The sequence below is a fragment of the Meleagris gallopavo genome, chromosome 1, assembly GCF_905368555.1.
Source record: "Meleagris gallopavo chromosome 1, MGAL_WU_HG_1.1, whole genome shotgun sequence".
Taxonomy (NCBI): Eukaryota; Metazoa; Chordata; class Aves; order Galliformes; family Phasianidae; genus Meleagris; species Meleagris gallopavo.
The window spans coordinates 70,057,162-70,072,962 of NC_139404.1; the positions used below are offsets into that span (position 1 = coordinate 70,057,162).

Genomic DNA, 15,801 nt, shown 5'->3' on the forward strand with positions numbered 1-15,801 from the left:
ATCCATATGTAGACATACATGCTACTGTGAATTCTTTGTTCAAATTCCATTAATATTCTGTCAGAGAAGGGAAATAGTTTAGATAAGATCAATTTTCTAATGTGTTCCTTCAGTAAGGAACTAGGGATGATCCTAAAAATGACTAAACCTGATGTCTAAAATGGAAAAAATTCACTATATTTTGAGGACAGATGAGCAACTAGCACCCATTTCCCAAACTAGTCTTTATTTTCCAACTTTGTCTCTCTTTGAATATGCACAGTATGTTTGCTTTGAGGAGCTTCCAGATATAGGGAGCACAAGTGAATTTCAAAGAAATCCTCACTATTCATTTAATGAAATGGGGAAGCTTCCTATTTGATTGGCTACATGTCCATGTACGGAGGATGATGATGGAGATTTGAAAAGGTCAGCAATGGGTTTATTCTAATTTTAAATATTTATTAATAAATATGGGAATTGGTAATTATCTAGCACAAGACTGAACTACTGTATCTATCCAGCAGAAATGCAGGGACATCTGTAGCACAATTACATGCAAATGAACTGGCAGTGAAGCAATTGGTGTGGAAACATATGTAACATTCATAGTCAGTAGCTTGACCAAGCTGGCTCTACTGATATCTTAGTTCTAACTGATAAGAAATTTCCCAGTATAAAGGTAGCCTCCAATTGATGTAACCCTGAAATGTACATTTAACTCCCCCTTACAGTCATAACCCAGCAATGCAAGCTAGTAACAGTGACCCATTATGTTTCACAGATTTTTAAATATGCCAGCTGTGATGTGTCTACATTGTCACACGCACTGACCTGTAATCCCTGGAGCATTCACGTTACTGGATTAAGGAGTCTGTCTCAGCCATCTCAGCTTGCTGTCTGAAGTTTTGTGAGGTAAAATAATCTTTGGGAGATCTTTTCTCCAATGAGTATCTGATATGGCCCACAGACTGTTTCAGACAGGTTACAAATTACTTTACAGCAACATTTTTGGGAACGTTTATTCAGAGATCTATAGTGTAGATCTCTTTCCAAAAACTCTAGAAAGCATGCCTAGAACTATCAAATCAGGGAGGTATTCAGTTGGAAAGTCACTCACCTTTACTGGAAACAAATCATACGTATTCTTTGGATTGCATTTTGTAATGCAGGAGCTGTTACAAACCTCAAAACCAGAGAGTTGCTTTGGCTTCTGCAGCTACCAAAAAATTTGTACAGTTGTGTTCTCAGATGGTTTGGCACAGATTTAGCAGCACAGTTTTGCTGCAAGGAGCCTTTGTATCCCTTACTTGTCTGCTGGGACAGATGTTTGGTGATGTCCTGAGTCTACCATGAGTTACTCTTGTACCTTATTGTGTTAGCATCTTCTACAACATATGTTACATTACTTTTGCTGAGATGGATTGTATTTTGTATTTGGAGATGCAGACAGAGCCTTGTAAGAACTGGCAGGGGGCACAGAGGCCCCCCTGCAGGAATCTCATTGCCAGCAACAGCCTGATTCATGCAGTAACCTTCCAGAGATGAGCAGAAGTCTCTGCTTGGAAGAGGTGTCTCATACAGTAGTAGCGTAATGTACTTCAGAGAAGTATATTATAACCAACCACATAGGATCTAGTCAGTCTTTTCTACTTCTGTTTTTTCTGATATATATGCTGAACCTTAAATACCATATAACACAAAATTCACACTAGTAAAGCAAGGCTTCATTTTACATTACTCAGATCAAACAAATTCTCTTATCAGTGCCTAGTAAGAGTCACTAACAGTGGAAGGCAACAAAATATTTTAATTAAAAAGCTAAAGCAAAGCAGTAATAATTAATATTATCTCACCAAAACCACACTCATCTCCCCTGCAGCTACAGGATTTGCTAAAAAAAACAGCAATCAAAAAGCCATAGAGTAATGGATTAAAGATGCCTTCTAGCCTGGAAGCTTTAGACAATACATTACCAATATATGATTCTCAATAGGAATTTAGTGAGGAACATCATCATTTAGAAACATAGTCAGCAGGCATCAGTTTCATCTTTTCTTTTTTTCTTTTTATTTCTTTTTTTTTCTTTTTTTCTTTCTTTCTTTCTTTTTTTTTTTTTTTTTTTTTTTTTTGGCATTACAGACTGGCAGTACTTCTCTCCAGATGTACCATTTGGCACATTAAGCTATTCTTTTCTTAGAAGGGGAACCTATGGTTTTGCCATGTAATGCAAAACACCAATGGAATCACTACATAAGCAAAATGCCAGTAATGGTATAGTGGTCCAGCCACAAACACTGGTATGTTAATTTTGTTTTATTTTTCCCAGTGTGTCATCTGTAGTACTGTATTTTGCATCGGGACTATAGCTGAGCTATTTAGTTTCAGATTTTAAAGTGTATTTTCAGGGAGAGATTTAAGCTAGGAAACTAATGGTTTTGATGCTTTAGGGAAGAAAAACAAAACAAAACAAAAAAATCCACACTTAATATGGCTCTATCATTTTAGCCTGATTTTAGAGAACAGGCCAAATTTACCCCTCAATTATAGCTGTTCAACCCAACAGCTGCATGCAATGATAATGGTATCCAAATACATTTAAAAGCAAGTAGTTTATGCTAAATCTGTGGCTTATACTTACCATTACTTTCTAAGAGTAACTTTGCCTTCAAATGACATTCTGGCTTATTTGTAAGAAGATTTTAAAAAAATAATAGCATACTCAGTTTGCATTTAAAAAGCAGGTGATAGGCCTTTTAGTCTTCTGTGCTGTCTTCATTCTTTAATGGCTCATCACGTTGTTCAGTTTTTGCAAACATAGCAGCTCTTAAGTTGTATCTCCTGCATTTCAGCTTACTGTCTGAATTTGTACTCTGCTACGGATGATCACGGAATAGAATCCGTGAAGTTGGGAGGGACCTGAAAGGATCACTGAGTCCGACTCCTGGCTCCACACAGCACTACCCAGAAATCAGACCATGTGTCTGAAAGCACTGTCCAAATGCTTCTCGAACTCAGGCAAACTCAATGCTGTGATCACTTCTCTGAGGAGGCTGTTCCATTCCCACCGCCCTGTGGCGCAGCCCCTGTCCCTAACCCCAGCTGCCCTCCCCTGACACAGCTCCATGCCGTTCCCTCGGCCCTGTCGCTGTCACACAGAGCAGAGCTCAGCGCTGCCCCTCCGCTCCCTGTGAGGAGCTGCAGCCGCCATCAGGCCTCCCCTCAGCTCCTCTGCTCTGGGCTGAGCACACCAAGGGATCTCAGCTGCTCCTCATAAGTCTTCCCCTCCATACCCTTCACCATCTTTGTAGCCCTCCTTTGGACGCTGTCTGATAGTTCTGTGTTCTTTCTGTACTGTGGCAACCAAAACAGCACACAGTACTCAAGGTGAGTCCATACCTGTGCGGTATAGAGCAGAACAATTATTTTCTTTGCCTGTCTAGCAGTGCCATTCTTGATATACTCCAGGATACAGTTGGCCTTCCTGGCTACTTAAGCACGCTGTTGACTCATTTCCAACTTTATGTTGACCAAGACCTCCAAATCCCTTTCAGTAGGGCTGCTCTCAAGTCTCTCATCCTCAGGTCTGTACGTATAGCCAGGGATGCCCCTTTCAAGGTGCAGAATCTAGCACTTATTCTTGTTCAGTGTCATGCAGGTGGTGATTACCTAGCTCCCTAATTTGTCTAGATCTTTCTGTCAGGCCTCTCCACTCCGAATTGGGTCAATTTAGCTCCTCTCAATTTAGTATCATCAGCGAACTTGCTCAAAATGTCTTCTAGTCCTACATGCAAGTCATTTATGGAAACCTTAAAGAAATCTGATCCTAATATGAAGCCCTGAGGAACCTCAGTAATGGCTGGCTGCCAGCCTGATGTAACCTCATTTACCCTAACCTTTTGAGTTTGAGCCGTCTGCCAATTGCTCACCTATCACGTTATGCTTCTGTCTATCTGTGTGCTGGACATTTTATCCAGAAGGATACTGTGAGAAGCAGTATCAAAAGCTTTCTGAAATCCAAAAAGATAACATCAATTGGTTTCCATGGTCAACTAGATAGGTGACCTTGTCATAAAAGGAAATTAAGTTTGTTAAAAAGGATCTCCCGTCATGAACCTGTGTTGGTTGTGGACAATGACCACGTTGTCCTTCAGGTGTTTTTCAATAACTCCCAGCATAATTTTCTCCATAATTTTTACCAGGCACGGAAGTGAGACTGACAGGCCTGTAATTACCAGGATCTTCTTTCTTGCTCTTCTTGAAAATTGGAGCAACGTTTGCTGGCTTCCAATCAACTGGGACATCTCCACATTCCCAAGACTGTTGAAAAATAATTCAGAGATTTCATGATGATATCAGCCAGTTGTCTAAGTATCCTGGGATGAATCCCATCAGGAAATAAAAAAAAAAAAAAAAAAAAAAAAAGTTGTGAAAGAAAATTTGGCTTTAGTTCCTTTCTGGGAGCAGGAAAATGTGGGGAGGGATTACATACTGAAGGGGTTTGTTGATCACTACTCTGTTTTTGCGTGTTAAGACCAAAATATGAGTTGTTCTTTACTTTATTTTTCCTCTTTCCTAAATGGAGATGGGTGTTCTGTAGTCCTTACGGAGAGATCAGGGCCTCCTTTTGTAATAGGTACCATTCACATGTGTATCAGTCTAAAGAGCAGGAAGAAAAACTGGGGAAAGGAGAACAAGTACTGAAGGAGTGATTTGCACATTTTCATAAAGCTTATCAGCACCAATATGATGTTTTTTCTAAACCCTCCATAATGCTCTGAATTGCTAGAAGCTGACAAGAAATATCTCAAGAAGGACTTTTTTGTTCTTGTTATGTTTCCTATACACCCACTCCACCCCTCAGAGGCAGGATATTGGATTAGACAGTTGTTTGGTCTGACCTAGCTTGCTCTCATGTAATAATTTCCCAAGCTGGATCTATTTTTTCACCTTGATGTGAAGTAATCACATAGCTTGTTCTTCTCCTACTGCCCATGCCCTGCTATAGTATGTTTGATGATGTTAGTCTCGTTTCTGATTTGTTTGTATAACCATGCCTATAGTCTCTCATCAGCTAGGCACAAAGTAGGGCATACGGTAGGCTGAGGGCAAGGAAGTGAGTGCATGCACTGTGCTCCCACAGCAAGCAGCTCCTTGCTGCATTAGACCAATCCTGGGTGAGTGACAAGTCCTGATTCATAATCAAATCTTCCTTGGCTGGGTTGCCATATGAACTGGGAAAAATGTTGTCATCTTGGGGAGAGAAAAGCGATGTACTCCCCAGTCTGATTCCTAACTCGTGTTCCTCTGTATTTTAATGTTTGCTGTAACAAATATCCTGTAACTCAAGTTCTCTATAGGTGGGGTCAAACTGTGCTCAGCAGAGTTTCAGTAGATAGCAGATTTCTTTCAGTTTAAAATGACAAGTGGTTAGCTTTTAACTGGCTCCTGCCATTCACCATAAATCTCACCTTTCCTCCTCCCAGGTTAAATATGTCAGCTCTGACTTTTGTCCATCCACACATTCTGAAAACAACAGCTTCTTATTGCCTACATGTAGAGAGCAGTGGAAGATCAACAGTAAGAAATAAAAGTTATTTCTGCCCAAGTTTCCGCTTCAATTATGTTGTGTAGCTTTTCCAGATTGATTAACTATGGAATTAATAATGGCCAGGTGTGGTACTTTATTCTGGGTAGCTGTTTTGTTTGTTTGTTTGTTCGTTGGTTTTTTTTTTTTTTTTAGCCCCATGAATGCTGGGAAAGAATGCAAGGAAGGCATTCAGTTGTGAGAACACTTTCCTGTTCCCACTGGTTCTGTTCCTGAAGTCAGCTCATGTTTAAAACCCTCAGGAAGAAGGGCAAGCAAAATTTTACTTTTTGGGCCTGTACAGGCAAAACACTGGAGGATTTTGGAAAGGAAGCTGATTCTCACTCCTGATCAGCTGCAGAAGTGAGAAGGACAGTGCTGGTGCAGTATCTTGTTTTTTTCCTTCATTACTTTAAAACCTTTTCTCTTTGAAGCAAATGAGTTATGAAGGTTTACAGTTTTTGGAGTTCAAGTGGAGAGAGTCACCACAATATTGCTGCAAGCTCTGCCATGCTGACTCCCATGAGTATAGGAAAACTAGGATTCCTATCCAAGGTAAACTACTCCTTACAAAATTGCTAGCTAAGTATTTCAAATTATATTTTCTCACACTCATTTATGTTGCAGAAAATTATAACTTTCCATTTGTAGGGTGCTGGAGGGGTGGAGGGTTCAAGGTAAACTGTGAGACTACCGGAGGGATATTTCTTCTTTGAGGCAAATATGTTAAATGCAGTCAGAGTTCAAATTGGCATTGGTAATTCTCAAAAGTACTGGCACTGATTGACTCACCAGTATGCTGTGAGTCAGTATACCCATGAAAGAAGTGTTGATTTAGGCAATCAACCTCTTTAAGACTTTTCACTGTGGCATGCCATTTACTCCTCATATTTGCTCTATTTTCGTAAGGCTTAGACAACAAAAGTTACATATTCTCCATTCCAAAGTCCATTCCATTTTTTAATACTTTTCACTTAGATGTGACTTTTCATGCCTGGCAGTCATCCAAGTTGCATGTTAGAAGGCATTTCTGGGGAAACTTGAAATTGTAGAGTGTTAATGAATTGTTGCCTGCTAAAACAAAGCAAGAGTGGTTTATCACCAATTCTAAAGAGTACAGAAACAGTGAAGGCTGAAATGTCGGAACAAATAAGGATAATTGTAAAAAAAGTCACTCTGTGCTCAAGGTATGTTGGTGACAGCTTGAGCTGTTTTAGTGAGAATTACTAAACACAGTGCATTGCTATACACACAGTATGTCAAGTTTCTCTCCTACTTCTGCTATTCGTAATTTAGAGAACTCCTATATACTGTACAAAATCATACGTCATTTTCCTTAAGTATCTTCAGTGAGCCTTTGCTCTGCAAGAAGGTTCACTGTAGTTAGTTGCATCTAGTTTCAATTCCTTTCTCCTTCCTTATTTCTGTGGATCTTCTATCCTTACCTGTCTGTCTATATTTGCATCTTCTCACTTGAACTCTTTGGAAGTTCTTTGAGGCAAGATCTAAGTTTATATCCTGCGTGCATACAGCACCTAGATCCCTGTCTGTAATTAAGACTCACTATCGATATATCCAGCATCATATGATACTTCCTAAGAATAAGGAATTATTTGCTTAAGGATGGAATTAGGTTAGTCTGCTATGGTTAACTCTTTCATTTTTATGTCATTTTACCTTGGGTGCAAAAGTTGTGATGACTTTGCATGATGTTTCTCCTAGAAGAGATAGTTAGCTCATTGTGAAACTATTCAGGCTTTCCCCTTTTCCTCTGCTCCACTCTCTTCCACACTGCTTTTGTCCCAAAACCTCAGAGCTGTAGGTATGATGTGCAAAACAGGGCAGTTGGTGTTTTGTCTGCCCGAGTTCTTTGGGATTATAAAACTGGCAAGAAATTTCAACAAGAGAACGTTTCTGATGCTGATTTCCCGACACACTGAAATCCGGTGGGTATTTTTTCATTTGGTTTACATGATTCACTGACAGCTATTATGCCAATATGTTGCTGTGTCACAGATGAATGAAATTTTTAAAAGCTTTTCATATATCAAGAAATAGGCTTCCGGTAACAGTGAGACAACCTATACCGATTTTTAAGGATGCCTTGAAAAGCATGTCATACTGCATTTTGCATCGGTCTTAATATCCTTTCAAACTACTAGATTCCACTTTAATATCAAAAGCTACTACTGAGTGAGGTTAGAGTTGATGTAAAGATGTAAAGAATAACATAATGAGAAAAGAAGGTGCTGCTAAACCCTACAATCTTTTTTAAATATTTTTCCATGTAGATTTGTTACTAATTATACTGTGTATATCACACTGAAAGTAATGTCGTCTACTTAATTCCATGGAAAACTACAACACATATAATGAGCACAGTAACACACTATTTGACAGAGCAAAATCATAATTACAAAACACTTGTTTTCAACAGTCACCACCATTAGCAATGCATTTTCACCAGTGATGAGAAGAGGCTGCATGCCACGCTCATGAAAATCTGCATGGCCGTCTGGAAAGTGGTTTGTCTTTCATGTCACTGTCACCACTGCTGAAACACAACCACCCACTGCCTCACTGTGCTCACATCCATGGTTTGGTTCCCATAAATGCTCGGCAAGTATTGATAAATGTCAATGGGTGCCATTTTTTCCAAATGGAGGCATTCAGTTCCACACCTTTGCTTCATTTGCACTTCTATGTAAGGCACCATTTTGTCAGACTGCCCCTCTGCTGCCATCTGCAGCACAGTGATAAAATGTAATCGAATATTGGCAGGAAGGTTCAGCCTTTGCTACCTTATCAACAACATTCTCCTCTGATGTCATGGGCCAACATAGTAAAATAGGAGGAATTACATATGGAGCAGTACTTGTATATAAATATAAGAGTGGAAATTTGTTTTTTTCCAATACAAATCGCATGTTTAATATTTTGCACTGAGCTTTGGAGTGCAAATGAAATGCAACTGTCACTGGAAATTTCTTTTTAATATAATTTTCTAGTTAAATACTCCAGATTAAATACAATGAGCAAGCAAAAGAGGACTTCTTTGTTTGGAGTACTGTATGACCAGAAGATTATCTGAGGACTTCCTTATCCTTATCTTGCTCTGTACCTGTAACAGATTGAGAAGGAGCGTAAAGTATCTCAAGCTATGTTTGAATTATTATTTTTTTTCACCCCAGCTACATGATTTAGAGCTATTAAGATGTTGATCTAAGTCACAAGAGTTTTGGAAACTGGAAATACTTGATTTCAGTAGTTGAATTTAAACTTATCTGAAGTTATCAAGATGGTACGTAAGTTATGTATTCATCTGATTTTCTTTCCTTATTGGATATCAGTTTCCCTTGGAGAGTAGTTCAAACTGCTTCCAGAGTAGAACTAAACAAACTCCTGAATCACTTCCTGCCTTCCATGAGCTGTGTGACATTTCTTATGTTCTTTCCTTTAATCATTCTTTTCCTGCTTTCCAAATGATTGAGTTGGGAGGGAGTTTTGCAAAACTTCTCTTGTCATCATCTGCATGCTTCTCTCAAACTTCTCATGTTAAGATTAGTGCATTTTATATTTGACTCTCATCTGTCTGATAGTACTTGCTTTGAGGTTGGTGACCCTGCAGAGCCCTAACCTACTGCTCTAAATTCAACTTTTCCAAAGATGACACTTGGCCCAGAATCTTAGTTAAAGGATAGTAGGCTGATGCTAAATAGTTGCGTACAGCCCAGTACCTACTAAATTCTAATGGTTACCCCAGTTTTCAAAAAGGATGTGGGCGATGCATAGTATATTCACTGTATGGCCATTTTTACAAGTAGTGTGTATGCATATGCATACATATTTGTTCTAATGGAAAGCAATTATCAGTAATATTCTAGATAACGCAGTGCTTCCCAAAGGACATTTCTACTTTAAAAAATCATTCTGAGGAAATATCACCTTTCTTCCATACAATATTATTGTTCCATAACATACCATTGTCTGCAAACACCTGATAACATATCTCTATATTACTGTAGTGAAAGAAAACAGCATTTACTACTTTTGTTTCTTTGGACAATGCTATATGTGCAGATATCTTAGTTTTGGAGTAAGTCTTAGTGTTGTCAACTGTTTTGCGACAGTGAGTTCAAATCTTGCCTTTATTTGCTTTTGTTCTACCTCACTGGAAACAGGGAGTTGTCCACTCTGAGTTGAGGGTGGAGACTGGCTCTAAGAATCTCAGTTTTCAGTGGAGATATGTAAGCCACATGAAAAGCAGCTTGACTTCAGTCAGGCTCCAGATAACTTTTCTCTGCCTGGCAATCAGGAATACCATTTTGCTCAATAAATTAGCATGCGGAGGATTGATGCACTGCTGTTGCTGTGTTCTTTATATACTTCATGGTTATACAATTAAAATTATGGAGAAAATAAAATAATTTCCCCCAGTAGCACTAGCGGGATCTTCTTGCAATCCCTATACATTCCTTGCACGTGCAAAGCTGCAGGTAATGGGATAAGTGGCACAGTAAGAGCTGCATGGCGATGCTTGTTTTCATCACCATTCCTGGAGCTGTTTTGGAGCTGGGAAGTTAAGTGACTGCCATGTCCTCCTTGGAGATCCCAAATGAGGGGTAGAGGTGGGAGACGATGTTTAGCCAATGCATCTAAATCCATAAACTTATTTGCCATAACCCAAGCTGGTACAGCATCGCACCCCATGATCTTGTTTTGGTGCAAAGGAGTGTTCATAGCACACACCAATGTTTGGTTGGTGCCAAGGTGATGGGCTGGGCCAAGTTGGGAGGAGCTGCCGCCATGTATGCGTAGGGCAGTCAGTGGGCCATACTGTAAGCTGGGCCAGGCTGCATGCATCCCACAGGCTGCAGGTTGGACATGCCTGACTTTAAAGATCTATCTTAAAACTCAAACTACATTGATGAATTAATTTACTTGGTGATGGATTTAAAAAGACCCAATTTGCAAGGTCACTGGTAAGTGGAGGAAATGGGATCCTTTCCCAAGTTTTGTGGCCTCCTATGCTGTTTTTTTTACGTGGTGTAAGGGACTGTCCCCACTGTTGCATGGCCTTCCTGAATAGGAATCCTGATATGCTTCCAGTTCAGCTGCATATAGCGATATGGTGTTTGGTGGCGTTTGTACAGCTCCAAGCCAAAGTTCAGCAGCTGCTTTGTATTTCATCTCTGGAATGGCATTTCCTTGAAACCAGTCTTTAGGAATCCAGTGAGTGAGTTGTGGGGAAGAGTATCCTCAATTTCATTAAAATCATATCCAGGACCTCTGTGGAGGAAAGAACTTGGAGAAAGGGAAGAAGCCAGCAGGCTATTAATGAAACCATTAGATTCTGTGCAGAATGCCACTTTTCTTGCAAGACTAACATCAAACAAAGGAAGAAGTGATCCTTAGGTTTCTGATTTCTGTGTTCCTTTGTGCTGATTTGCAGCCGTGAGAAAAGTGCCAACATCTTTGTATTATTTGGCAGGGAAAGGATTACCTTGTAACTCATCTTGTTTGGCCATGGCCTGGCACTGCATCAGGACCAGGTTGATGGCAGCCTGACAGTTCTAAAAGAACATGTTGGCATTTTATGAAAAGGGAAGTTATTGCATTTGAAAGGAGGCAAAAATAAAAACAGAAAAACAGAAAATCTACACTTGTCAGTTTTATGGTAGAGACAGTAAAAATTCAGGCATGTTGTTTCAGCCAATTCCTGCGACAAATTAGTGTACTCAATTGATTACAAAATCAAAGATTAATTTACATAAGCATTTGTGTTTTAGTGATCCTGCTCCTACAGTATGTTAGATACTCAAAGGAATCAACCCCATGCTCCTTACAGTTAAAATTAGTTTACAGCCTAAATTTAGATGTGTGATAGCAAGAAAGGAGAGTAGAAAGAAAAGAAGAGCATGGGAAGGGGTAGGACCTCCTGGGTCACTGGCTCCAGTGCCTCTCAGTCTAGGGAAACCACACAGTGTTATCCTCTTTCAAACTGCGTTACAACCCTCTGACATACCATTAGATGATACAAAAGATGGGGTTTAAATTTACTGATTTGTCCCAGTTCAGTGTAGCTTTCCTCTGTCTCCACTAGCTGGACTGGGCCCACGCTGACTCTTATCACACATTTCTGCTGGTGGCTTGATTTTGAAATTAGTTGTGCCAGAGAGCTGGGACCTTTGCAGGGTGTGACAGAAAGGGAGGATTCAGGATAGCTCTTCCAGCAGCCAGGTGAAGTAAGAAATCAGAAAATAAGGCATTATTAGTCTTTCTGTTTCCAGACTGCTGATAGAGGAGTCAAAGCAAATGATTTCAGGTATGAGAGGAGGCTTTGGTGCTAGAGGCAGAGGTTGTTTTCCACTCTGGCTAGCTCATGTCCCAGTGTTGTGCATGAAAACCTTCTCATACCATCCTTCAAAACCATTCAGTGAGCATCTTCACCTTCTGAGTTGTACAGGAATTCATTATGAATAGACCTACAAAGAAAGGTTCCTCAATGAGAGCCCAGGCCTCAAAAGCGTTTGTGAATTATTTTGCTTTGTCAGTCAGAACTGTAAACTGCAACCTTATGGCTTTAAGTCCAGAGAGGCTGAGTGGAGTTCCTAGCATTATAGTGTGTTTTTACTTAGGCAACATAGCCAAAGCAAACGATGAAACCAGACTTCTTTTTGTGGTCAGAAAGAAACAAACAATTTGTTTTGATTGAAGGCTCAGTGCTGTGGAGAGGCCTGGAGTTAAGAGCAGCAGCTGTGTAGGAAGCACAGTGATACAGGGTGGTGGTTGCCAGCACCATTTACATCCGTTACAATGGACCCTACAGTAGATAAACATCTTGAGAGCAAGGCATACAGCAGGGAGAGACCTGTCATCACTGACAGGAAGCACAGCTGGGACACAGCAATCCGCTTCTCTTAATGCCAATCAGAGTTTTTGAATATTGAATGTAATTGCCTCGGGAGATATCTATAATCTTCAGATTGGCAGTAATTTTCTACAAGAGTTATGTTGCCTGTTTTGGGATGGACTGGTTCTATGGCAATACATTGGCTCAGTAACACATGCGATTACTCCTTCCTGCAGCTAGAGAACTGGTATTTCTCCTGCTTCCATCAATCTAGAGGCAGATATCACTCTAGTGTCTTGCATCCTGTGGACAGCAGTCTTGCATCCTGTCTCTGAGACTGGCAGCTTTTTAGTGACCATTTACTCTTCTTCATTGCCTGAAACTGCAGCTTACAGCAGGTGTCTCTGATAAACTATTCTACCCAAATGAGAGTTACCAGCACTGAGATAGTGAAACTATCTCATATGTTTTTTCATATTTTTGGCAGTTTCCAAGCAAAACAGAGTTAAAAGCAATTCCTTAAATCAAAAGCCAAATTATTTTAAAGCAGTAGCTGTGGCTAGCATTCACCTGAGTTAAGCTAATAAATAGTGCAGTAATTCATAAATTCAGTATTGCTTTTCTCAGTGTCAGAAATATTCGTTTTTTTGTTTGTTTGTTTTAATTCAAGATGTGATAAAAGGCAGAGCTGTGGGATATAGAGGCTTCAGAGATGTAAAGCACAGCCTTTGCAAGCGGAATGAACCTCAGCATAGTTTCACTGATTTCAAACCTGTCCATTTATATTGACTGGACATGCAGTCACTGTTAGCAGCTGTGGCAGTGTGGTGCTTTTTTGCTGATAGACTTGTCCAAAAGAAAAATAAGTTGACTACAAAATCTGTTATTTCCTTTGTGATTCACTTTAAGTTGTTTTCTGCACTTTTGTAATATGCTGTAGGATCAAAATGGGAATATTTGACCATTCTCCCTGAACTCACTTTAGAAAGTTTTGCATGAGAATATAAAGTGCAGTGGGACAGGTGAACAGAACTAAATATAATACTGTAGTAGTAACTGGACTACCAACATCAGGAATGCTCTTCAGCCTGTCTTTTAATGCGTGATTCTCTTTTTGTTTGTGTATCTCCTTTGCAGAGCTTTAAATCAAAACTCTGTTGCAACAGATTTCTGTTGCACTTGACAAGGACAATACAGCCTGTACACTTAATGGTATGAGTGGAAGCTGAAATACATCAAGTGACTTCTTTTAATTTATGGCATGTGTGCAGAATACAGCACTGTGTTTTTAAGATCTTTTATTGCTAAATTCACAGTTTCGCACAGGACCAATATTGAGCTCAGAGTTAATAGATGTGCCCTTGCAATTTGACAGTGTTCTGTGGAAGGTCACCATTGCTCCTCTGAGCATCCCTTTCAGGTTGGATTTTCTTGTTTTTTCCTCTACATCATTTCACATTTAGAAACCATTTATGTTGTCATTTGTTTTTGTCTGTTCTTTGTTCAAGGGATTTGAGTTTGCTACTTCAACTGTGGTTTCGTTTTGCTTCATTGAATAACTGTGAACATGTTTTCTTTAGACACTGAAAACAAAGTCTGTTGTGTTTGGTATAGAATTCAATATAAGAAGCGTGTTTTGAATATGTTCAGATTTCTGAGGGGATTTTAGGATTTTTTTAGGAGTTCCTAAGAACTCCTCCTAGTTTATAATTCCTAGCCTGTTGCATTAAATGAGAACAAAGATGCCCTTTTCTGATGAGAAGCTGGCAGTCTTGTGCAAGAAAAATGGAAAATTTTAGAAATTTTTGCTGACAAATATTTTGCTTAGGCAGCATGTTTGTGAAAGATGTATTTAGATTTTGAGAGCTCTGACTTCACTCAAGAAGATACTTATGTTGAGATTTTGCCTTTTATCATGGAGCTGGGAGAAAATTAATTGAGTATCTGGTTCTTAATGTCTCCATGCCTAATTGGAACTCACTTATAAGTGAGCTTTGCATTAAGCTGTGTTGAGAATGCTTCCTGGGAATTTTTGCAAAAGGAATTTCTGCTGAGCTAGTAGTTAAAGAAATTGTATTACAAAATATGCTAACTTTTGCTTTGATGCTCTTAACAAGAGCTAAACTGCAAATAAATGATGTTCTGAGCCCACACCCCTGAGTTTTACCATCCGCAGTTGTCCATTGGTTAGACAGCTGTTTGTCTGTCCCTATAAATCTGTGTGATGAAATATGGCCAAAACTGGCAAAAGTAGCATATCTGTATGGGAACAGCCTCTCCATCCACCTTGCTGCTCCAGAATACCATCAAGCTGTTCAAATAAAGATGAGCTGGAACAATGTAACAGCTGGCTAAGATGAGCATGGGAAAGAAAAATATGGTGACAGGAGATGCAGAAGTGACTCTGTGTGTTGGCATTCCTTTCTTTTCAGTGCGAGGACATGTGAAAGGGCTTGTCACTGACAGAAAGACCCTCTCACATTCTATTGTGGCAAAACCTTCAAGCTCCAAATAATATCACAATCTGTGTGTTTCCAGATGTAATTGGCATATGCGTGTTCTCACAATGCAGGAATTTGAGTTGGTCTTCTCACACCACAGCCTTGGTGACTGAGATCTGCTGTTGTACTTAGGGAGAGGGTTGAGGATTTGCTTGTTTTGTATTTTCAAATGCACAATTTTGGTACTTTGTTTTTCCCTTTAGCAGTAAATTACATGCAGGCTGAAATCCTTCTTTTATTCATCACTAACTGAAACACATTCACAAACCTTTAAAATGAGGTTTTCTAATTTCCATAGATTGACTGCACTATGAGATTGTGAGATGAGGAGACTCACCTTGCATCTTTAAGTGTACAAGCTCAAACTTTTAGTTTAGTTTAAGCAAAGGAAATTCCAGGGAAAACATGGAACAAGGGAAGAAAATAATAATATATCTAAGAAAAAAAATGTAATACAATGCTTTATTTTTTTTAATCCACCAGTATTTAATATGAAGGTTCATACTGATAAGGAGCTTTGTGAAAAGTTGATTTTCCAGTTTAGCAAAACTTATAATAAAAGCACTTGCTTGAGGTCAGCTGCAGCAAGTTTCTTTCCCTCTTGCTTCCTTTCCCTCATTAAAATGAAAAGCAAGTGTTCCCGCTTCATTCAGACTTGAATGACCTATTTGAACCAACGCAGAGCTTCTCCCAGACCTAAGACCTGACACTGACTCAGCTCTGGAAGATTCTTAGTCTCTGCAATTGTGATAACTCTTCAGGTCACATATAATTAGGCCCCAAAACAAGGAACACAATCCAGGGTCCCACCCCTAGATGGATGTCGAACCACTGGGATGTCAGGGCTTGTGGGATGTTTTAATCAGCCCCTCTTGAGGTGC

The 15,801-nt window shown here is 39.5% G+C and overlaps 1 protein-coding gene across 22 annotated transcripts in view; it reads left to right on the forward strand.

Moving 5' to 3' along the window:
• Window positions 1-15,801, forward strand: part of LOC109368472 (uncharacterized) — a 119,862-nt gene that overhangs the window by 12,620 nt on the left and 91,441 nt on the right. For 5 of the 22 annotated variants that reach the window (XR_014885576.1, XR_014885580.1, XR_014885556.1 and 2 more), the window contains exon 2: window positions 5,466-6,121. The exons of 16 other annotated variants lie outside the window; for them this stretch is intronic. Coding sequence is in view for 2 of the 6 variants with exons in the window: in XM_085233142.1 (XP_085089268.1) it covers window positions 6,011-6,121 (111 nt within the window). In the remaining 4 variants the exon portion in view is untranslated. Of the gene's footprint in view, window positions 1-763; window positions 895-5,465; window positions 6,122-15,801 lie in introns of all 22 variants that reach the window. One more of the 22 variants, XR_014885573.1, reaches the window with a different exon arrangement.